The sequence below is a fragment of the Trachypithecus francoisi genome, unplaced genomic scaffold, assembly GCF_009764315.1.
Source record: "Trachypithecus francoisi isolate TF-2019V2 unplaced genomic scaffold, Tfra_2.0 Lachesis_group10, whole genome shotgun sequence".
In the NCBI taxonomy this organism is placed as follows: domain Eukaryota; kingdom Metazoa; phylum Chordata; class Mammalia; order Primates; family Cercopithecidae; genus Trachypithecus; species Trachypithecus francoisi.
The window spans coordinates 32,750,734-32,774,337 of NW_022681455.1; the positions used below are offsets into that span (position 1 = coordinate 32,750,734).

Sequence of the window (23,604 nt, forward strand, 5' to 3'; positions counted from 1 at the left end):
ACAGATTTTGAATTTAGGAGGCCCTGACCTCTTCATCCGTCCTTCTCTTTATCCGTCCTTCTCAGCAGAGCACCTTGAGCTGGCGCGTGCTCAGATGCCTCTAAGCCTGTATTCCAAATTATGCTGGGTGCACCTTCAGCCTATGAGGGAAATGCACGGTACTGGGCTTTGGTTCTTGTTCTATTTTAACACTGTTTAGAATAGTAACCGGTTTCTAAATATCCTTCCTGACCCAGAGCCTACCTATGCAACAGAAAGATTCGTTTATTCCAGAAAGGACTCTTCAGATTGAAACCACCTCCCAAACTAAAAACAAACAAACAAAATCCCCAAAGGAAGGGTCGCTTGGATTCCAACTCACCATTTTGAAATGTTTTCTGTGTGACTACCAAGGAGTCACTTAAAGTTTAAAACAGTGGTGGTGGGGAGGAGGGATTTTAAGTAGGGGCTAAAGTTTTTACAACTATTCATTCTGGAATTTTAAGTATCTCTCTCTAGTGAAAAAAGTTCCATGCTCAAGCTCATGCTCCTACTTTCAAGCATTTGTTTCCTTTATTCTCTGGAAAGTGACACGGTCCATAGTTCCAGCATGATTCCGAAAATCTCATGATGTGTGTCTTTTTCTTCTAACCTGGGTCTTTTACATTTTCCCTGCACTCCTCACTTAGGGGAGTCCCCCTGATCTCTTCCTCTAGAATTATAGTCCTGTCATCTTGCAATTCAGCATGACACATCATTAAATTGGACCCCTAATGTCTGTCTTTATATTCAATATCCAATATCTCCAAAGTGTTATTTGGGGTACATGGTATGGTGTTTATATGATTGCCGTATTAAGGTGAAGTGGAAGCTTTTTCATCCTACTCTATAAAGTCAAAAACAGTTATCCTAGGTGCCCTCCTCCCTGTTCCTCAAAGCATTCACAATGGAGCACACAGGAGTCCCCAGGTGTCCCTCTATGGAAAGGACCCTAACCTATGTGAAATTGCAAATAAATGTCCATGGACAACAATGAACAGCCTTCCTGAGGTCTTGGAGAGACGAGTGTGGAAGGAAACCCCAGGAAGAAATATGTGGTAAGGCCACATTTCTTAGATAGGGGTCTGAGTCTCTTCTCCAGAAAAAGTGTCTCTTTATTTCCTGCCCCACCCAACAACCATAGGCCCAACCCCATTCAGCCACAAGAGGCATTTATAACCGTTTTTCTTTATTCTACTTAGTGGGGCACCCAGAAGTTTCCCTGGGGGAAATGCTTGTTCAAATAGAGAACACGCAGAAGATGCACTTCACCAGCCTCCTCTGGCTGCTGAGACCGTACTCTCTCTTTGGCTCAGGCTAGGCCTCTTCTTCTCCTGGGACTTAACGTGGCTCAGGTCCCTGAGTCGGCCAAGCCCTCCCAGAGGAGACCTGCCCAGCTGCCACCACCACCATTACTGGTTGGCTTCCCGGTACTGGTGCAGCAGGTCACTGACATCTGTACTTTCTACTTTTACCCAACCATCTTCCTTCATGTGGTACACTGTGGACAAATGAGAAAAGAACTCGGAGTCACCCTTCAGCTCAGCAAGTTCCTGTCGCTGATGTTACGTTGAAGGCAGCAACAAGACACATGCGCAGGCTTAAAACCATATGACTGGGCCTTTAATGCCCTTCGTCTGACTCTGAAAATTTCCTTCCTACCACTCTCCCTCCTTTGAGTCTTTCAATCTTTTTTTTTTTCTTTTGAGACAGAGTCTCGCTCTGTGGCCCAGACCGGAGTGCAATGGCATGATCTTGGCTCACTGCCAAGTTCTACCTCCCAGGTTCAAGGGATTCTCCTGCCTCAGCCTCCCAAGTAGCTGGGACTACAGGCACTCGTCACCATGTCTGGCTAATTTTTGTATTTTTAGTAGAGATGGGGTTTCATCTTGGCCACGCTGGTTTCTCAATCTTAAATCATCCCCCAACCGCCCGCTGATTCCTCCCAGGCATGATGGTGGGAGCAGTGGTCTCTTACTATTGACAATGCCTCCAGAATAGCTGTCTCTGTGAGTGGCATGAGCAATCGCCCTGCGGCCAAGGTCATAGGCCTCTTCAGGGCTAAGATTAGGCCGATAGCCACTGTCCATGACCCCGTAGGCATAAGTGTTCCCACTACCAGTGGAGAACATATTTCCTGAGAGCCGAGTCCCATGTTCATCCACGTAGTAGAGTCCAGGACCCTGTAAGATGAAAGATTTCAGGCTGAAATTGGAGAGGAAGATGTTGGTAATATGGCGGTTCAAATGTGAGTCATAAAAAGTGGACAAAAGAATTAATATTACCACAAGAACACTGGAATTAGGAAATCACTCTGGTAAAGTCATAGAACTTTGGAAATAAGAAAGAAAAAACAAACTTGAAATCAACTATTTAACAAAAGGGACAAGCTTACAAAACTCACGCAATGATTCATATCTGGGTCAATAAATAGTCCATGGATATACTGGAACAGTTCTATAACCAAGCACTCTATATGCCATGCATCTTGTCAAGGAGGGAGTAGGAGCGTATGATGGGAAACACGTATGTCATCCATGGGGGATATGGTGGGGGGACACGGTGGGGGAACATGGAGAACCCACCTTCTTATCCCAGCCGCAGATCATACTGCCCATAGAGAGGCCCATGCCCCGGTAGTGGCACATCATGTTGGACAGCAGCTTGGAGGCTGCCGACACTGAAATACGATCTCCATTTCGCAGATAGTACAGCCTGGGTGAGGACAAAGTGGAGTGAGGGAAGGGAGGTTAGCTCTTTCCAACTTGATGAGACAGGAAATGATTGAAGAGATAAGCATTGGAAAGGAATTATTTTGTAGGATCTAAAGATGAGAGAAAGAGTTGGAATTTAAAGTATCTGAAACATACAAAGGCAGCCTAGTAAATGATACTATCCCACCAGGGTGGCTGTGTCAGTGCTAAATAACTGACATATTATCTGGCTTATGTGTGGAGCACAGGCTGAGATTTGGGAGAAGGTTCTTATCACCAAAAAGCTGTTTTGTGAAATATGCTATTAGCACTAAGATGGACCACATAGGACAAGAGTAAGGAGCAATGATCTGAGAGATCCAGGGATTAACCACTAGACTAAGAAAGGAAGATGAGAGGCCTCACTTACCTGCATTCCTTGGCCAGCAGGCGCTCCCAGTACTGACAGTCTGCTGCACAGCCAGACATGGTGCCAAGCAGGTAAGGGTTAATCTCAATCACCTTGTTCACCCGTAAAGTAGCTGGAAGAAGATGGAGTTTTGGGAGAGAAGGGATGACTCCACAGATCCCCCAGTGTGTCCTAAATCAACATCCACTTCCACTTTGCTGCAGAGTTGGCCTCCTGTAGAAAGGAGAGCCCAGCTCCCCAGATTCTGGAGCCTACTGGAGTGTATAGACTCACCAATGTAGGACCCAGCTGAGGCCCGAGAATCCACTGCTACAATCACTCCATGCTGGAACTTGAAGGCAAGCGTGGTGGTGCCATGTGCCATCTCAATCTGAACGTTCCTTTCTCCGTCCCCACCCAGAGACTGGAAGAATTCTGTGGGCTGATAAGAGAAAAGAGGTAGAGAAAGGCAATGAAACATTCTGTAGTAAGAGGCTCCAGGAAAAGGTTTTAGAGAGTATGAGGGTGAGGAGATATGCAGAAATTATCTAACCATCAATAAATGAAACAGTTAATAACCAATCTCTAGAAGGAAACGACTTGGGAGAAGGAAAAGAAGAGGCATGCCGTATCAACCTTTTCCATTTTCCAGCACAATAGAAATGAAAGCAAGCACATGTTACCATTACGAAAAAACTTTGAGAGTGACTTAAAGTGTTTCTTCCATGCATAAACCATTGGACCCTCACAAAACACCGTTTAGTAACAGTATCCTCATTTTACAGAAGAGAGGCTTGGGACCTAGACTAAGTGACTTGTTCTAAGTCGAGCAACAGTGAGTTGCTGAGACGAGGCCAGCAGGCAAAGTTCATAGGTTTCCCAAGACACCACACAGCTCCTATATCATGTGATAACCCCATGAAAAAGGCCCCACGATTTGTGTGTGGACAAGGGCAGGAAAGCCATCTTGTCTTCCTTTGGGAGCCCCCACCTCACCTGTAACTCTTTGTCCTAACCTGCACTTCCTCCTCTCAGGCCCCATCCCCACGTGGCCTCTTCTTTGGGTCTGGCGCTCTCCAGGACTGAAGGCTGCCCCCCACCCTGTCCCCCGCGCTCCCGCTCTCGCCTCCTCCTCTCAGGCGACCCTTCACTCCTCAGCACCCGCCTTCCCTCATCCCTGAGGGTTCCTCCTACAGCCCCGACCTGCATTCCCCGGGGTAAGGCGAGCTCTGGAGATCGCATAGAGAAACTGTAGTGTCCTGGGTCCGAGCGATGCCCGCTTCCCGCAACCGGGAGAGCCCATTCCGGCCGCTGCCCTCGGGGGCTCCGCATACATCCAGTAGCGCCATGACCGCCCAGCACCCGGAGATCTGTCGGTTCTCGGAGAAGGAAGTGAAAGCGAAAGCCACAGATCGAAGGGGAGGGAACCAGAATCTTTTCCACATCCCCCTGGCTTTTCCGAGAAAAGGACAGTTAGTGCCTGGACCAGGACTATCATATTGGGGACCGTCTTCTCTGCTCTCCCTTTATGGGGGTCGGGAGAACGATGGGTCAAGGGTTGTCCGAAGAAAGCGAGAAAGCGACGGGCGCCTTCAAAAGCCCCCTTGGCGATGGGTTACAGTAAGAGATACCTCCAGGCCTGGGCATCTGCTGGGAACAGGGGTGGATAGGGTCGTGTCATCTAAAGGCACAGCCTCAACCAGAAGACTGGAAGTCAGCCAGGAGCTGGGAGTAGTTTCACGCGAGGTGGGGATTCCTACAAGCATCACTTTACAAAACCAGGAGGGACGGAAGTGAGAGGGGGCAGAGTCTTGGGAACAGGTCCTGGGGCAACTGCAACAGAATATAACCGCCGCGCGTAGGGGAAGGGGGTGCCAGGCAGAGGGCGCAGTCTCTGAATCTTTCCACGGCATCCATCCTAGGGCCCCTCCCGGTTCAACGGTCTCCTAACCTGTAGCACCCACAAGAGCGTGCCCTTTCTGCCCGCCCTTCCTAGCATTGCTCCTTGCTTGGCGGAGCGCTGAAGAGTTCCACGCCTCTAAACCCCGCCTCTCCTTGCAACATGTGTTGGCCTCATCTACCCAGCAACTGTCGACGTCACACGACCTGAACCTCCCTGAATGGGAGATATTTACTAGACAATCCCGCCTACTGTTCTGAGGTTTCCCCTCCAGGTGCAGCTTCGCAGCCAAGCTAGCCAGGAAGGACCGAAACGGGCGAGGTGGTGAGTTGTGAGGCGCGCCCAGTCCCTCCGTTCCCGCCTGGCACTTGCTCTGGCCGCGCCCGCCCCATCTGCCACCTTGGAGAGGTCACGGCTCTGAGCTGCGGCCACTGGTGCCTTGGTGGGCCCTGTAGGGGAGGTCTTGCTCATTCTTGGGGGTAGGCGTAAGGGGATGGGGGAAGTGGAAGGGACCTCATAGGAATTAAAAAGCTTAAGGGAAAAGATGATGCGCTTAAGGAGTAAAACATTGAGGATGATAAAAGACGAGACACCCCGCGCTGAAAAGTGCGCTGCACTTTGGTGTGCCGGACACATAAGAAACCACAATACAAAACACCAATTTTATTATAAATATCAAGAACCTACAGGGTGTTTATGGGCCAGCATACGCCTTCAGTCCTATTGACAATAGCTGATCATCTTTCTGTACATTCTGAACATTTCTCAGTTTTCAGAGTGCTGGCCACACCAAAGCATCAACCCTGGCTCTAAACCCAGTTACACTAAGGAATTACAAATCCTGTGTTTGTCCTCCAGGAAGTCTGCATTATCACGAGGAGCTTGGAAAGGAGGTAACACACTCAAGGCAAATTTCAAGTAACTCCTCCTAGAGGCAGCTGCCTACTCTGCAGCTGTGGTTCACCACAGAGAGAAGAAAAGGGAGGGAGATGGAGTGCGCAGGTCTGAGAAGGCTTTCATTCTGGAGCATCTGCAGGAGCCTGTACCATGGCCCAGTAGCACCCTTTTTTCTCCATGAGCTGCTGGTGGGTACCCCCCTCCCGGATAGCGCCTCCTTCCAGAAAGAGGATGTGGTCAGCCTGCTCCACCAGGCTGAGGTGCTGGGTGATGAGAAGCACTGAGCGAGAGCACCGCTCAGGGCTTTCGTACAGGAGCTGCTCCACCTGAGGAAAGACATCGGACTGTCAGAGCTGGGAGCCCGGGGAGACACCTGTGTTTCCAGGGCTGGGACTGACCTCACAGGATCAGTGCTGACTCTGCCAACAACCCTAAGGACACCAAAGTTTCCCATTCTGAGTACTTCTCTGCAAACCCTTTGTTTCATTAAGAACTGTTTTAAATGAAGGGTGCGAAAGTGGGATAAAAGTGAGAGTCCTAGAGTGAAACACATGACAGAAGAATAAAGACTATTGAATAGTCCTGATCTCTACCCATGGCCTTGGAATTTTTATATTAGATTTTAAGGAAACATAACTTAGTAGTAAAGAGGTGAGCCTTCAAGTCAGGCAGACCCGAATCTGGGTCAAGGCTGCACCACTCAAAAGCTATATGACCTCTATATGAGCAGCTTATTCAATCTCTTTTAGCCTCCATTTTGTCATCTGTAGAATGATGATAAATGCCTAGCTCAGAAGGATTCCTAATGAATAAATGAGTGACATTGTGAGTAAAGAGACTAGCTTAATTAATATTAATATGATGAGGATGGGCTGGGCCCAGTGGCTCATGCCTATAATCCTAGCACTTTGGGAGGTCAAGGTGGGAAGATCACTTGAGCCCAGGAGTTCAAGGCCAGCCTGGGCAACATAGTGGGACCCTGTCTGTACAAAAAAAATTTTAAATAATATTATGACGATGGTCTTTTCATTATGTTTTGCCTTAGAAATTCAGTCTACAGGACTGGGCTCGGTGGCTCACACCTATAACCCCAGCCCTTTAGGAGGCTGAGGTGGGCAGACTACCTGAGCTCAGGAATTCAAGGCCATGTACACACACACACATGCACACAGACACACTCATGCATGGGCAACATGGTGAAACCCTATCTCTACTAAAAATACAAAAGTCAACCAGGCATAGTGGCGTATGTCTATAGTCCCAACTACTCGGGAGACTGAGGGGAGAATCGCTTGAGCCCAGGAGGTTGAGGCTGCAGTGAGCCAAGATTGTGCCACTGCGCTCCAGCTTGGGCAACAGAGTGAGATAGTGTCCAAAAAAAAAAAAAAACATGAAAGAAAGAAATTCAGTCTGTAGTTTGTGGATAGTCTCTTTTAACTGGTTCTAGGTGTCTTGTCTTTGCCTTGTCTTCTACCTCTACTCCTTGGGGAGGCATCCAATGGAACTGGATTTGGGAACTGAGAATGGCAAGGACTGGTTTGTATAATTATGATGTTAGTAAAACTAATGGAAGATATATAAAAGCAGCAAGATGGGGCGGGATATAGGCATTAAGAAGATGACTGCCTTACCCGTAACTGGCTGCTTGCATCCAGGGCACTGGTGGCATCATCCAGGATAAGTACACATGGTTTCCGGATCAATGCTCGGGCCAATGCCACTGCCTGTCGCTGACCCCCAGACAGCTGGCTTCCAGCCTCACCTACCTCTGCAGAGCAAAGGGCCAAGATGAGAACTGTATAGCCATATGTGTGTGTGCATGTACACACACGCACATGCACACAGACACACTCATGCACTCACACACTCACACACACCAAGATCTGACAGTTGTAGCTGGATAGGGGAGATTCTGGGAGGGTGAACAGAATCCTGAGGATGTCAGGATGAAGAAGCCATAGGAGCACAATCTTACAACTTCAAATTGATGTCCACGAGTCAGGAGGAACTGAAGGATAAAGGCAAGACTATTGGGGTTTCAGCAAAGGTAAAGATGGCTGGGTGGTGAGATGAGTGGAGAGAGTACCTGTGTCATAGCCCCGAGGGAGTCCAGAGATGAAACTATGGGCCCCAGACTTTACTGCAGCAGCTGTGATTTCCTCCATAGTTGGCTTCTGGGTCAGGCCATAGGCAATATTTTCTTGAAGACTTCTTCCAAATACCTGTGGCTCTTGTCCCACTGCAGCCACCTGAGATGAAATATGATGAAGAGTCATAGAACAAGGCACACGGGAGTATGGTTATCTGGAGATCGAAGACTCAAAATCTTTATTGAGAACATGTCACAAAATCATACTACCTCCCTCCTGACCACACCACCATCTCCACCCAAGGTCTCTTATCATTCCCTAACTCCCCTTTCAGAGTGCTCAGTAAGAACACTCTTCTTATTTGATGCTCCCTGCCTTCCTTTATGCCACCTTCTTGCATACCTGCTTGTGCAGGTAGCGGTGCTCATACTGGGGAAGTGGCTTCCCATCCAGCAGCACCTGTCCTGCGGTGGGCTGGTACAGATTCTGCAGCAGGGCAGCCACTGTGCTCTTCCCAGACCCATTGGGTCCCACCAGCGCCGTCACCTCGCCAGGGCGTAGGGTGAATGTCAGCCCCTAGAGGCCAGAGAAGCACACAATAAGAGGCTACCAAGGCCTCTAACCTTGAGAGTGCTATTGCCTTGTTACATAGCATGATGTCTTACCCCAGAAGAAAAACAGGGAAATATAGCAACTCCTACCCTCCCACATGCACAGATCTCTGTCTGGGTGATGCCTCCCAAGGAGTAGTGATAGAAGATGTGGCAAAGACAAGGGCAGACACCCAGCACCACTATGCCACACACTTGATGTCAGATACCACCAGGAAATGGAAAAATCACATTCCAAATTACAAAGGAGAAGGAAAGAAGGAAGACCGAAGACACAGATTTTCCTGCAGCAATTCCTTGGAATGTGAGAGCACTCGCTTCAAAACCTCTTCTCCCACTCTCTTTGGAAGCCCAAACTGGGTTCTTGAGTTTGGGGAAGATTTATAGAACAGACGGTGCTTACCATTACCTTTAAAGGGTTAGGAAGGATATATGCTTGGCAGGAAGCAGGCTGAAGGCAGGAAGAAAATGTAGGATGGCAGAATTATAGTTGGGGCCAGTGGAATACAGGGAGTGGTAGGTTGTACCTGTAGCACTAAGACATCTGGACGGTTTGGGTAGGCAAAGGAGACATCTTGGAACTGGACAAGGCCCTCCAAGTGTAAGGGAGTCAACAGGCCACTGGGTGGGCAGCGAGGGGTGCGGTCCAGGTACTCAAATATTTTCTCTGAGGAGCCCACAGCCTTCTGTACTCTGGGGTAGACGGAGAGCAGTACCTACAGGGAGGTAAGAATAGTGAAAGTGAGGTGGGAGATCTAGTCTGCTTGCCAGCATTATGTGAAGTGAGAAGGGTAAAGAGTGGAAAGAAATCACACAGATGGTGCTGGGCCAGAGGAAGGAATCACACTGGGGAGTGAAGGTGGAAGGACCTCACCTCCACAGCCACGGTGAACTGCATCTGGTAGAGAACAAATGTGACAAGGTTCCCACTGCTTACAGCCCCGCTGGTCACCAGCTGCCCACCGATGTAGAGGATTCCCACCTTCAGTAGCATGCCTGAAATCTATAGAGACCACAGAAAAAAAGGGACTGAGGTAGAGAAATCTGGAGGGGACACAAAGAACCACAGTCATTAACATAAAGGAAATATCAAGTCCCCTTCTCCCAAGTGACATCGGTAGGCTCAATAGGTAGACAGGAGAATGAACCAGAGACCCCATGGAGTCTGACTCAATGCACATCATGGAAGTCATGGTTATCTTCACCACCATCACCACTATCACCTTGTCTGGGGAGCATCTTACTCTTCGCAAGAGGCTTTCATTCATGTGATGTCAGCTAGTACATCAAGAGCCCTATAAAGAAGGTTATATCACTCCATTATTGAAAAATGAGGAAACAGTCGGCCGGGCATGGTGGCTCACGCCGGTGATCCCAACACTTTTGGAGGCCAAAGCAGGTGGATCAGGAGATTAAGACCATCCTGGCTAACATGGTGAAACCCGGTATTTCCAACCATTTCCCAGTAAAGGAGGAGTGGCAGCAGGGTCATAGGAATGGGAATGGAGTTATGGCATCTTAAGGACAAGGGAATGGTTATTCATCTTCAGGTGCTCACACTAGTGGTCCAGGAGTTGACTGCATAGGCCAGAGCCTCCTTCTGGTTGAGTGTCTTTATTTCTTGCAGCTTTTCCCTAAACTTCTGGACTTCACCCTCCTCGTTGGCAAAGCTTCGAACTGTAGGCATGGCCGACAGAGCCTCAATGGCCACCTGGCTGGACTTTGCCAGAGATTCCTGCACCTGCACTGCCAGCAACTGTGGAGACATGGACAAGAGATGTCACATGGGTTGGCAAACCATCAGGGACACTAACACCTGAGTTAACTATTTGAAAATTAAAGGTGAGAAGAGGCAGAGGAAAGGGAGAAAAGAGAAAGAGACACAGCTATGCCCCTTAGATACTAAAGAAATACAAGGAAGAGGAAAATGACTCAGAATGGGTTGGGGATCAAATTCTTAAAGACAGATTGTGGGCAGAAGCTAGAACACAAGACCCAGAGAGTATGAAGATTAATGTTGAGCAACCTGGGAACATGGACCAGAGGGACAGGGCGTTCCATGAAGATGGAGAATCAGTAAGGGTGCCAGGAAAGTTGGACTGAAAGCAATGTGAGAGGAACTGAGTGTGCCAAGTCTGGGAGATGAGGGTCTGTGTAGAGCAGGCCAACTCCATGAACATACCTGGTACCATTTTCCCACCTTCTTGGGCAGAAGGAAAAGCAGAGGCAGGGTGACCAGGGTGACCATGGTGAGGGACACTGACCCCCAGAGCATGATCCCCAAGAGACATAGGCCTCGCACCAGGTACCACAGTAATAAGCTCAGATTCTCACTGAGAGCATCACTCAGGGTGGAAGTGTCTTCTGTTACCCGAGACGTGATGTTACCTGCAGGGTTGGGGAGAAAAGAGTGAGGTGAATCAGACAGGTTCCAAGTGATGAGAGGAACTAACAATGAGCCAGGGTGCCAGGGTCGGGGCATCAACCTGGGGTTCTAAGGAGGCTGCAGGAAACAATGTTAGGGTTCTGCAGAGGTCTGCAAATCTCAGTGCGGGGAGGGTAAATGTTAAAGAGGAAAGACCTGACCCAAGACCTTCATTTTAATTATAAAGTCATTGATGCACATGTGAATTTCCATTTTCCTGAAAGCTTTCTGTTCCCTAAAGAACCTGTATGCTCCATGCTATACACACAGGCAGGAAGAGCTTAAACTGGTCACATAACAGAGATGGAGGAGGAGGGTGCTGCTAGAAAGCATGCCAAAGTCTGTGGAGCACTCACTGGGACTAAGGTTCTAACCCCAGGAGTGTCTCTAGCCATATATAACTGTGCAGTTTCTAGTGCTGCTAGAAAGCATGCTGAAGTCTCCGGAGCACTCAAGAGACCAGGGTTCTAACCCCAAGTGTGTCTCTAGCCATATGCAACTGTGCAGTTTCGCATTTAGGGTCTTGGCCTCAGTTTCCTTCTCTGTCAGATGAGGCAGTTGGTCTCTATGAGCTCAAAATTTCCAGGTTTGAAATTCTATGGTTTCTATCTAAGGACACATAGGAATAGATTTACGAGAAAATGCTAGATGAAAACTCTAGGTTTTTCTTAAGGCAAGGAGGACAATATTTTGCTCCTGAGTTATATCAAGAATGAGAAAGAACAATGTGTGGGTGTGGGTGTGGGTGTGTGTGAGAGAGAGAGAGAGAGGGTATATCAAAAATGAGAAAGAACAATATGTGTATGTGTGTGAGAGAGAGAGAGACACACAGAGAGAGAGACAGAGAGAGCAGGGAGGGGGGAGATCAAGGCAGATGTATGAGGATATAAACAGTACATGGTGTATAATGAAAGAGTTTCAGGAGAAACCTGTTTGGTTCTGTTGGAAAAACTCTGTCTCCTGGCGCAGGACAGCCCCAAACACCTCTCCCTGCAAGTGGCTGTGCACGTGGCCCATGGTGCTGTTATAGATCCCGTCACCCATGAACTCCAGCACTGCACTAGAAAGAACCCGGAAAAAAAAGGGGGATCAGGGTGTGTTCAGGGAACAGACTGAAGGTCCAGGTATCCCCATATAAGTGCATTTTGGACAGCAGCCCCAATTTCCAATTCCCTCATTTGCAGGGTGCCCCATTTTCAGCCCCCAGACCTGGCTATGGTGAGAATGGACATGAGAGTTAAGTTTCTAGTGAAGGTATCGGCTGAGCCATCTTGTAGAATCCAGTCAGTGATGCGGCCCGTAAAGAATGGAATGGCCATCTCCCCTGAAGACAGAGAAGACAGGTCACGCACAAATATTAAGTCTAAGTAGGTCAGTTCCAGTCAGACTGGTCCCACCACGCCTCCTCCCCCTCACCATTATCCTGGAGGGCATCAGCAGAAAGGAAACACTGACGTCTCAATCCCGAACCGAAATAAGCTGCCCTGGAACTTACTACCCTGTGGTTGCTCTACCAGAACTTTCAGGATTTTATTAGGAAGGCTGGAGATCATGAAGTAGAAAAGCCTCCTGTTAGAGATGAGGATGCCCCGCCCTTTGGCCCCAGAGCAAAGGATTTCCCCGCCTCCGGCGTGGCCCAGAGAATCAAGACCCGGCCAGTAATCGAGCCTAGAACTTCTGGCCCCCGCCAGTCCAATGCCGTTTCTTCTACACTGAAGTGGTGTTCCAAGACCCATGCTAGGATTCCTTCCCCTGCTCCACATTTCCCAGAACCCACGCTACTCTACCTCACTGACAATTACCTTTGATTCCTGTCCCGGTCCCCTTGTGTCCTCCCCTCTTGCCCTGCGTTCCCCTTACCAAGAGAGGAGAGGATCACCAGGACCAAAAACAGCGAGAGGCGGCGCATCTCCGAGCCCAGGCAGCCTAGAAGCCGACGCACAGGGTCTCCAGAGACGCCCTGACCGCCGGTCACCCAGAGGCTCCCGAGTTTGTGCCACAGGGCTGCTGCAGGCAGTGCCGCCGCATAACTGACGACGAAGGCGCTAGGGTGACTTCCCCAGTGCAGCAGCCTGGTGCTATCCGCGGCCCCTGGAGCTCCCCACGAGATCAACTCTCGGAACAAGGCAAGTCCTGGCAGGGCCAAGCCCAGTGCCGCAGCTAATGGCTCCAAAGCAGCCAGCCAGCCCTGGGCACCTGCGTTTTCGCTCTTGGAGCCAACTGTTGCCCTGAGGACCCCGCAGGCCCCCAGCCAGAGCACGGCCCAGCGGCTCAGGCCCACCGCCCAGACCCGGAGCAGCGGCAGCGCGGTGGGCACCAGCAGAGAGAATATGCGGGGCAGCGCGGTCCGGAGCAGCACCCAGTCGGTGAGAAGTAGCAGTACTGTCCCCAGCCATGCGAGAGAAGCTCCGGGAAGGCAGCCGCACCCGCGGGGAGCGGGGCAGCTGGAGCTAGCCATTGGCACCCCGACGCCGTTCAGGTCCCGGCCGGCCCTGGGACTCTCCGTGCTCCGATGGGGCCTGAGACTCTGGGTACCGCGGAGTCCGCCCCTACTGGCGGCTGGAGGAGGGAGCGAGGGCGGAGCTCTCGAAAAGTCCCAGGAACAGTCTGATCCTGCGCTGGCGAGAAGCGCAGCCATTTAGGGGAAAGCGAAATCGAAAGCGGCCGCCTGCTCACTAGATACGCCTACGTCCAAAAGTGGCCTCCCCAGACTTATTTTGGGAGCAAGCGTGGAAATCAGATCTGAGAATCTTGGGAGCAGCCCCGGTGCCCAATTTTCTCCGTCATGCACACCCTTCCCGCCTCTCCCAGCCTCCTGCCTTCCCACTAGCACCAGTTTTCCCACCCCAGCCTCAGGGCGGGGCTGTCTCGTCACTTGTCTCCGGGCAGATCTGCCCTACACAGGTTAGCGCCGCGCGCAAAGCCTCTGCGGAGCGCGCAAAGACGCACAGCAGCACCCAGGCGCCTCCTGGCGGCGCCGCCGCGAAGGGGCGGGGCTGTTGGCTGCGCGCTGCGCGCTGTCCCAGGTCCGAAACCAGTGCCCTATGCGGCGAGGAGAGCGGCGCCTGGCAGGGATGCTGCGGGCGGGAGCACCAACCGGGGACTTACCCCGGGCAGGAGAAGTCCACACCGGGGTAATGGGTCTGGGCTTGAGGGTTGGCACAGGGGTGGAGGAGGTGTAGCGGCCCGGGGACCCTGGAAGCGCGGAGAAGTGAATGCAGAGACCAACGGGAACGTAGGGAGGTAGCCTCTAGCAGCCAGCGCTTGCAACCCGCAGTCACATAGGGTATTTCTTTTCTGGCGGGGGGAGGTCGTCTAGCGTGTCCGTGAAGGGACCAGGCACGCGAGGCTGGTGGAAAAGGGGGTACTTTGACTCCTAGCTGGAAGCGTCAAGGGGAAGCTACTCTAAAGCGCTTTCGCTTTCACTCTGGTCCCAGACAGTGGAGGCTGGTTAAATCAAGAAAGGGGGTTGGGGATAGTGCAAAGAGATGAGGAAATGGTTCCCTGGGTGAAGTAGAACAGCACTTGGGAGAAGGAAATATAGGCACTTATTGAGAAGGACCAACTCATCACACAGACTTTTGATAAACTTGCCACTGGGTAGCTCTTAGCCCAAGCACTGATAATGGGGGTTCTGCGTTAACCAGTGATGCCCTTCACTAGCTTGACCCAGAAAGGCTCCTCCTTGGCCCAGATGCTGCCTTGCTCCCTTCCCTGTGTCTTCCCTGCCCACTCCCATGTGCCCACTGGGGGGACTTTGCTTAGGATGGGCGCCTGGGGCAGATGGCAGCCCCAAGACTGGCTGGCTGGCTTCTGCTCTGGACTACTGCCACCACTTGTGGCTTGGGGACAGCTTTGTTGGGGGCAGCTTTGTTACAGAGGAATAGCCTCTAACTTGAAGTTAACCCTATTCTTTGACCCTCTATTTATGGTAAGTCGGTCCCTCGGAAAGCATACTTAGAGGAGCGTCCTTTGGGGCCAGAGTAATTTACAGCCTGGTAAGAAACGCACAGTGAAACCACTTATAATCTGGGAAACCTCCCCTCACTGCCAAATGAGCAGTGGCAAGTGGGAAGTAGAAGTGGAAACAAGGGATAAGAGTTAGACCTGAATTTTGGTCCCAGGTCTACTATTAATTCTGTGTAACTCTGCATAAGTCGTTTGCATTTTCTGTGACTTGGTTTCCTCATTTGAACCGAGGATCTTTAAGACTCCTTCCAACTCAACAGCAGGAAAAATGTAGCTTTATCTCCCCTCACTTTTTCTTGATTCTTTTCTTGACTTGGAAAAGTCAACTTAAACTTCTCAGTCAAATCCTCTCTTGGTACAAATTTACCCCCCTGGCTGCTGAGATATTTATTTACCTCTTGATCAGAAATTCCATAACTGAAACTTTTATTTTAAACCATCTACATGTTCCTTGCTGCTTCTCTCCTGCCTTGCCCCTGGCCATGCTAACCACTGCCCTCCTCGATTTTTTCCAATGTTCAATAAATTGAAAGAGCTCACTTCTGATGAAATGGGGTTGAGAGTGGAGGATTGTGAACAAAACAAAAAAAGAAAAAGAAAAGAAAAGGCTGACCTTGTTTCCCAAAATCATAGTCAAATGCTGTGTGTTGGATCTACACCACATCTGCACATACTAAGAGCCTTTCCCATGGAGATAATTTTCACTTGTGGAGCTGCTTCACTTCTACCTGTAGGAACCTCATCTCCACCTCTCTCTTTACAGTGGAGAGGATTCCACTAGGCAAGTTGGAACTCAGGGCCACAGTTCTTTCTGTGTTGTATCACAGCTGGGCTGTGGCATTCCCCTGCAGCCAGATGAAGCAACAGAGAAAGTGGAAAGATGAAGGGAAAAAAGCCTGTACTGACAGTCAGCTCTGGCCTGTTACTGTGTGATCTTTGAGCCAGTCAACTTCGCCTCTCTGGGAATATTTTTTCTTCTCTAACATGAGGGCATCAAGGCTCTTCCTGCCCTGATATTCCATATTCTGTGTCTCTGCAGACCACCATCATGGCAGTGGAGTTTGACGGGGGCGTTGTGGTGGGTTCTGATTCCCGAGTGTCTGCAGGGTGAGTAAAAGTGAAGATGTATGCATTTGGAAAGAAGCTAATGGCCTCAAATACACATTTTTCTTACCCATTCATGAAAAGACTGGCAAACTGGAGCTTTGGAGGAATGGAGTTGACCTTCCCAAAAAGCCACTATGATAAGCTATTTGGTGGGCGCTTGTGTCTCTGAATTTGTGGAGGAGGATCTGGGGTCTGAATGCATATGTGACCTGTCCCAGTAGTGTACAGGAATGAGGGTAAAGGAATAGGGTCTGAGTGGGGGACAGGAGATAGATTTTTGAGGAACTTCTTTCCATCTGTGTTTAGAGATCAAAAAGATGATTCTGTCAAGCAGATATCTGGTTCCTCATTTACCATATATTGAACTATGTTGTCTCTTCTCCCCCTCCTAACCAATTTCCTCACATGCAAAATGAGTATATAGGGTTAGGTCAATATTATTTACATTATGTTCCATAGAACATAGTTACGTTCTATGTTAATAGCATAGATTGTTAATAGCAAGGAAAAATTGATGAGGCATATTTTTCTTACCTTAGCATTTTTTGCTTTGTTATAAAATCTAAGCCTGAAAAATAAACCTAATTTTGATTAACATCTGCAGTGATTAATAATATCTGAGATGATTATTTGCCTCCTGCTTTAATCCAAGCATTAAACTTCATACTAGTCTCTTGTCAAATAAGTTTGAGAGACATTGAATGATCACCTTCAAAAATTCCTGAGTTCTGGTTGGGTGCAGTGGCTCACATCTATAATCTCAGCACTTTGGGATGCCGAGGTGGGCAGATATTTGAGGTCAGGAGTTCGAGATCAGCCTGGCCAACATGTTGAGACCTTGTCTGTAATGAAAATACAAAAATTAGCCAGGCTTGGGGGTGGATGCCTGTAATCCCAGCTACTCGGGAGGCTGAGGCAGGAGAATCACTTGAACCTGGGAGGCAAAGTTTGCAGTGAGCCCAATATTGCGTCACTGCACTCCAGCCTGGGTGACAGAGTGAGACTCTGTCTCAAAAAAAAAAGAAAGAAAAAATTCCTGAGTTTTAACTTGGTGACTGTTGACTCCCTCCTAACAGCGAGGCGGTGGTGAACCGAGTGTTTGACAAGCTGTCCCCCCTGCACCAGCGCATCTACTGTGCACTCTCTGGTTCAGCTGCCGATGCCCAAGCCGTGGCTGACATGGCTGCCTACCAGCTGGAGCTCCATGGGTATGAAGCTCTGGAGTTCTGACTCCCCACCCACTAGAGCTCCCGCAACTTGCATGAATCCCTGTACAGTGTGCTGTTCCAGGAACCGGACACTAGGAAATGAAAGATTCTTGTTTTGGCTCCTGCTGGCACTTGAATCTGCCAGTTTCTGCATCTGTAAAGTGGAGACAATATAGTACCTTATGAGACGGTTATTTGGAGAACCACATTATATATGCGAACACAGTTTAAAAGCTGTAAATCACTATCCTAATATAAATAATCAGGAAGAAGGTGATATTGTGACCCACCCTAATATCAGGCAGTTACCATATGAGAAATCAAGTCGTTGGGATGGAAGTAACCTTATCTGCTTTTCCCCATAAGGGCAGGGCCCTTGCAGCCAAAAGAAAGTTATGTGGGTGGGGCTCAGCAAAAGAGAGCGAGCAATTGAAGGGTTCTTACCAGTTGGTGGTGTGGGACTCTGGTTCCCCCGTACATGTGGGAGGGAGGCTGCAGTTTGAGCTATTGCAGCTATAGTTTTCAAGGTTCGTTTAGCAGGGATGATGGTAATAGTATAGGAGAGTGAGACTTAAAATTCTATCAACGTTTATTCCTAATATTTCCTTCAGGATAGAACTGGAGGAACCTCCACTTGTTCTGGCTGCTGCAAATGTGGTGAGAAATATCACCTACAAATATCGAGAGGACTTGTCTGCACATCTCATGGTAGCTGGCTGGGACCAACGTGAAGGGGGTCAGGTGAGTTTCTCCCAAAGCGCTCTCTCCTCTGGGCTTCCCCACTCTCCTGTAGAGGGAGATGGAAGTCCTATGTCATTCTAGCAATGAGTTCCAAGGACACTACCTCTGAAAGTACATTTGGGATATGAGATACCAGGGCTTCATTGCAGGGTGCAGAGACCACTTAATGTCTCAGTGGGAAGGAAGGGCTTGATGATTCTTTAACCGAGGATCCCTCTCCCAGGTATATGGAACCCTGGGAGGAATGCTGACTCGACAGCCTTTTGCCATTGGTGGCTCCGGCAGCACCTATATCTATGGTTATGTGGATGCAGCATATAAGCCAGGCATGTCTCCAGAGGAGTGCAGGCGCTTCACCACAGACGGTAACCAGCCAAGTGGAAGGGTACCCGGGGAGGGCTTTTAAACATGGGAAGGAAGTAGATTACGAGGGACAGGAAGAGAGATACAAGGGTGACCGTTTAAATTAATGCCCAAACTAGTACATTTTTAAAAGTGAAAAGGGGCAGGACAAATGCAAAGCTCAATGGGGCTCTTGGGCAATACGGATAAACCAGGGCTGTTCTGAGTAAATCAAATGAGGATACACAGTCACTGTAAGAACCAGTGCTGTGCTAAGCACAATGGCTCACACCTGTAATGCCAATACTTTGGGAGGCTAAGGCAGGAGGATTACTTGAGCCCAGGAGTTTGAGGCCAGCCTAGGCAAGATGGTGAAACCCTGTCTCTACAAAAAAACAATTAAAAAATACAAAAAAAAAAAAAATGAGCTGGGCATAGTGGTGCACACTTGTAGTCCCAGCTACTCAGGAGGTTGAGGTGGAAAGATCATCTGAGCTGGGGAGATCAAGGCTGTGGTGAGCGGTGATTGCACCACTGCACTCCAGCCTAGGTGACAGAGTGAGACCCTGTCTGAAAAAAAAAAAGAACCAGTGGTATGCTGAGGTGTGCTGAGGCTGGCTTGGGACTGCTCATGAGAGCTGATTGTTAAATAGTCAAGGATTTGTGAGCTGCTTGTTAAGCTATTTGTAACTTGCAGTTGATCATAGCGGGAGCATTTACATCATGGACATCAGCAGATGCCACATATAGAAGGCTTCTTTTAAAAAAACTGACTTACCAGCACACCACTAAATATGCCTTTCTGGAAGATGAGTTTTGAGGTGAAAGCAGTAGTAGGCATATGGATGGAGGGGGAATAAAAATATTTTTGAAGCTAAGCCATTCTCTGTCTCCCTCTCTCCAACTTGAAACCCTCTGCAGCTATTGCTCTGGCCATGAGCCGGGATGGCTCAAGCGGGGGTGTTGTCTACCTGGTCACTATTACAGCTGCTGGTGTGGACCATCGAGTCATCTTGGGCAACGAGCTGCCAAAATTCTATGACGAGTGAACCTTCCCCAGACTTCTCTTTCTTATTTTGTAATAAACTCTCTAAGACCAAAACCTGGTACGGTCTTTGGGAAATGAGTGCTCAGGGAGACGGAGCTTAGGGGAGGGGGCTGCTTCCCTCCTACATGTCAGCATACACTCTTTCTTCTTTTGTCGCAGGTCTAAAACATCTTTCCTAGAGAAAACAAAAGGGACTAAACTAGAAGTATAAAGAGCCCTATACATGACAGGTCATCACATACTGAATGATTTTGAAGTAGTACAAGCAATAAAAATTCTCATTCTTGTGCCCAAGGGATGAGGATGCAAGTGAGGTGGTGGGAATCTTTCCTTTAAGGCTAAGACTGACAGATAGGCAAGACACCTGCACACATGAGAATTAGCTAAGTCTATCAGCAAACCCGCATGGAAAAGAATTCCTTTCATAATGCATTCATTCACATTAAAGAGCAATACATGAAAAATGCTCAAATATTTTGGGGCACTTGTGAATTTCAAAGAATAATGACAATAACCAAAAGAAGCTACATTTATGGCATTGGCTAAATGTTTTATAAATTTTATCTCTTAAAATTCAAACCAGAAGACCCCCTGTAATCCCAGCACTTTGGGAGGTCAAGGCAAGAGGACTGCTTGAGCCCAGGAGTTCGTGACCAGCCTGGGCAACATAGTGAGAATCCTGTCTCTACAAAAAATATTAAAAATTAGTCGGGTGTAGTGGTGCACGCCTGTAGTCCCAGCTGCTTGGGAGGCTGAGTGGGAGGATCGCTTAGGCCTGGGAGTTTGAGGCTGCAATGAGTTGTGATTGTGCCACTGCACTCTAGTCTGGGTGACAGAGAAAGATCCTATGTCAAAAAGAAAGAAAAAGAAAAACAAACAAAAACACCCAACCCCATATAGGTATTATTCGTTCTATAGGACACATAGAGGTTTAGAAGGACTAAATCACTTGACCAAGGTCACAAAACAAGTTCTGAGGCTGGGACCTGGGATTTAGTTTTATTATATGCCCTTCCTCTACCACTCCCTAAAACTTCCCATTCCCTCAGTCCCCATATATCATCTTGAAATCTGCAACAAATAGCCCCATACATTGGTTGGCACTTATGAAACTGTTACCAGATGCCTGAGTAACTGTATTAAAACAAATTGAATTCTGCTTCTATCTTTGCCCTGCACTTCCTGAGTGACCGGAGTGAACTCAAATGTCCTTTTCTGTCAAAAGATGGTGCTGAGGCCGGGCACGGTGGCTCAAGCCTGTAATCCCAGCACTTTGGGAGGCCGAGACGGGCGGATCACAAGGTCAGGAGATCGAGACCATCCTGGCTAACACGGTGAAACCCCGTCTCTACTAAAAATACAAAAAAAAAAAAAAAAACTAGCCGGGCGAGGTGGCGGCGCCTGTAGTCCCAGCTACTCGGGAGGCTGAGGCAGGAGAATGGCGTGAACCCGGGAGGCGGAGCTTGCAGTGAGCTGAGATCTGGCCACTGCACTCCAGCCTGGGTGACAAAGCGAGACTCCGTCTCAAAAAAAAAAAAAAAAAAAAAAAGATGGTGCTGAATGATTTCTAAGGTAGTTTGCAGTTCCAACATTCAATGCCATTTTGCTAACAAGTGGGCAGTCAACAGGCATATTCAACAGAAATACTAGTAGGATCTCAGGCTAAACATACAAATTCAAAATACTCCAAAACAGTCACATCCCCCTGGAGTGTAAAGAAAAAATCTAAAATTACAAATGCCTGGAGTTGTTTCTAGCCATGATATTTAACTTATTTGAGATTTTAAAACACTAGTTTAATAGCCCATTTTTATCACTGATCACAGGTAGAAATTCTGGGCAGTATACAAAAAGCAAGTACTCAAGGACTCCAAAAAGTAAACAAAAGCAGGTGGATTGTGAAGAGGGTCAAAACTTGGAGGGGGGCCCCTCCTGGGGAGTGGGTTTTCAATGTTTTCCCCTTTTTTCTCCCAGTTCTGCCCTGACATCAGGCCTCAGGTGCAGAGCTGCACTACGTGGTAGCACAAGCCCTGAGTCAATAAGAGAAATACCAGCTTTCTGGCCAGAGGAACCAAGAAAAAGGGCCCCTGCGGGCGGGGATGTGTAGGGGAATCTCCAAACTGAGAGTGCAGGAGGAAATTCCCTAATTCTGAGTCTGAACCCTCAGCAGTACCAGGTTCCCCCTGAGCTGCACATGCATGTGACATGCCCTAAGGGCACAGCAAAGACTTTGAGAACTGAATGAAGATTAAATCTTTTAATATTAGAAGACTTCGGCCAGGCGTGGTGGCTCATGCCTATAATTCCAGCACTTTGGGAGGCCAAGGCGGGTGATTCACCTGAGGTCAGGAGTTCGTGACTAGCCTGGCCAACATGGTGAAACCCCTTCTCTACCAAAACTACAAAAATTAGCTGGGCATGGTGTCTGTAATCCCAGTTACTCGGGAGGCTGAGGCAGGGAGAATCACTTGAACCTGGGAGGCAGAGGTTGCAGTGAGCCAAGATCGCGCCATTGCACTCCAGCCTGGGCGACAAGAGCGAAACTCCATCTTAAAAAATAAAAATAAAAAAATTAGAAGACTTCATTTTTCTGCATTGGCCAAATAACTGTTCTAATGCCCTTCATTCCAATAAAAGATGTGTAGCAGCTTACAGAGATAACTTTAAACAATTTTTAAAAGAAGAAAACAACATTGGGTCAAAGAGAAAATATGGTTAAGAAAATAAGTGAAGCCAAGGAGTGAAGCTAATGGACAACATGAATATCTTTAAAAAAAAAAAATAGTGGTGTGCTGTCTTGTACTGGCTAGCAAGAGCGGACTGTAAAGTATTCAGGATTTTTGAAGACATTTGTTAACTATTGGTAACTTGATACCACGGTGAAGTATTTATACTATAGAAATCAGCAATGCTACAAGTCAGAAGCATTGTTTTTCTTCAGAGAGCCAGTTTAACAGGACACATATTTATCAGCCAACTATAAATGGATAAAAAATAATTGGTTCTGGGCCATAGGATAGTGAAAGCAAAGAAGGAAACAAAATGAGGTACAAGATTCATAAGATTCATTTTTTAAAAGTTGCCAAAAAACCAAAAATTATATGTAATAGTTCAAGCCACACAGAACATTTACTCAAATAGGACATGCATCATTCCATAAAGGTAATTCCAATAAATTCCAGAGTATCAGTATCTTAGGAACTATCTATATTCTAGGCCAGGAGCAGTGGCTCACGCCTATAATCCCAACATTTCGGGAGGTCAACGTGGGCAGATCCCTAGAGCCCAGGAGTTTGAGACCAGCCTGGACAACATGGCAAAACCCCATCTCTACAAAAAATTTAGCTGGATAGGGTGCACCTGTAGTCCCAGCTACTCAGAAGGCTAGGCGGGAGGATCGCTTGAACCCAGGAGGCAGAGGTTGCAGTGAGCTGAGATTGTGCCATTGCTCGCCAACCTGGACAACAGAGTAAGACCCTATTCTAAAAAAAAAACAAAAAAGAAACAAACTATATTCTGCAACTATACTGTAATAAAATTAGAACTTGATAACTAAAATATACTTAAAATTGTAAGTGAACAAATATATTTATCAGTAACATGGATTTAAAAGGCAGTCGTGGATGGGAGGATCGCTGGAGTCCAGGAGGTGGAGGCTGGCTGCAGTGAGGCATGATTGCGTCACTGAACTCCAGCCTCAGCAACAGAGTGGGACCGTGTGTCAAATAAATAAATAGCAGTTATAAAGAAAATTAACTATTTTTAAACCAGGTGGTAAAAATGTTACACATAAAATATACATATAAAATAATGTTATAATTTCAAATGTATTAGAACAAGAAAAGTTAAAATAAATGACCTAAAAATTCTACTCAAAACTTTGGAAAAAGAAGTTGAGCAAACCTAAAGAAATAAGAAGAAAAGGAGTTATAAAGATAAGAATAGAAAGCAATGAAACAGAAATAGAGAACAAAAAACTAGGTAATGAAAATTAACACACTTTTGATTCCAAAAGCTGCTTATTTAAAAATATTTGTAAGATATTCACTTACAACAAGGCTGATTATGGATAACGGGAGAAAAAATGAATAAACAAATACATAATGAAAAAGGGGGAACAGCTACAGATATGACACAGATAGAAAG

At 47.8% G+C, this 23,604-nt stretch overlaps 3 protein-coding genes and 1 long non-coding RNA gene across 6 annotated transcripts; 2 read left to right on the forward strand and 2 right to left on the reverse strand.

Annotated features, from left to right (window-relative positions):
• Positions 1-1,189: 1,189 nt before the first annotated feature.
• On the reverse strand, positions 1,190-4,484 carry PSMB8 (proteasome 20S subunit beta 8). Its single transcript, XM_033216741.1, is given in 7 exon segments — positions 1,190-1,519; positions 1,997-2,201; positions 2,604-2,733; positions 3,142-3,253; positions 3,415-3,562; positions 4,324-4,445; positions 4,448-4,484. Coding segments are annotated over 7 exon segments (828 nt in total). The 5' UTR covers positions 4,470-4,484; the 3' UTR covers positions 1,190-1,430.
• Positions 4,485-4,746: 262 nt separating this feature from the next.
• LOC117087016 lies at positions 4,747-6,932 on the forward strand. The gene is made up of 3 exons (XR_004438642.1): positions 4,747-4,866; positions 5,295-5,344; positions 5,879-6,932. It is a non-coding gene; the product is annotated as an uncharacterized LOC117087016 (long non-coding RNA).
• TAP1 (transporter 1, ATP binding cassette subfamily B member) lies at positions 5,669-13,962 on the reverse strand. 2 transcript variants are annotated; one of them, XM_033216736.1, is made up of 11 exons: positions 12,904-13,962; positions 12,253-12,367; positions 11,973-12,103; positions 10,801-11,006; positions 10,177-10,374; positions 9,493-9,621; positions 9,146-9,334; positions 8,410-8,583; positions 8,004-8,166; positions 7,549-7,685; positions 5,669-6,243 (listed from the first exon to the last, which is right to left on the reverse strand). In XM_033216736.1, the coding sequence occupies exons 1-11, from the start codon at positions 13,679-13,681 to the stop codon at positions 6,037-6,039; spliced, it is 2,427 nt and encodes an 808-aa protein (XP_033072627.1). In that variant the 5' UTR covers positions 13,682-13,962; the 3' UTR covers positions 5,669-6,036. The 2 variants fall into 2 exon arrangements, with proteins under 2 accessions (XP_033072627.1, XP_033072628.1); XM_033216737.1 differs by lacking the exon at positions 12,904-13,962 and adding an exon at positions 12,460-12,804.
• Positions 13,955-19,924, forward strand: PSMB9 (proteasome 20S subunit beta 9). 2 transcript variants are annotated; one of them, XM_033216743.1, is made up of 6 exons: positions 13,967-14,177; positions 16,052-16,119; positions 17,196-17,327; positions 17,939-18,068; positions 18,292-18,433; positions 19,332-19,533. In XM_033216743.1, the coding sequence occupies exons 1-6, from the start codon at positions 14,088-14,090 to the stop codon at positions 19,457-19,459; spliced, it is 690 nt and encodes a 229-aa protein (XP_033072634.1). In that variant the 5' UTR covers positions 13,967-14,087; the 3' UTR covers positions 19,460-19,533. The 2 variants fall into 2 exon arrangements, with proteins under 2 accessions (XP_033072635.1, XP_033072634.1); XM_033216744.1 differs by lacking the exon at positions 17,196-17,327 and having other exon boundaries at positions 13,955-14,177; positions 19,332-19,924.
• The last annotated feature ends 3,680 nt before the right edge of the window (positions 19,925-23,604 follow it).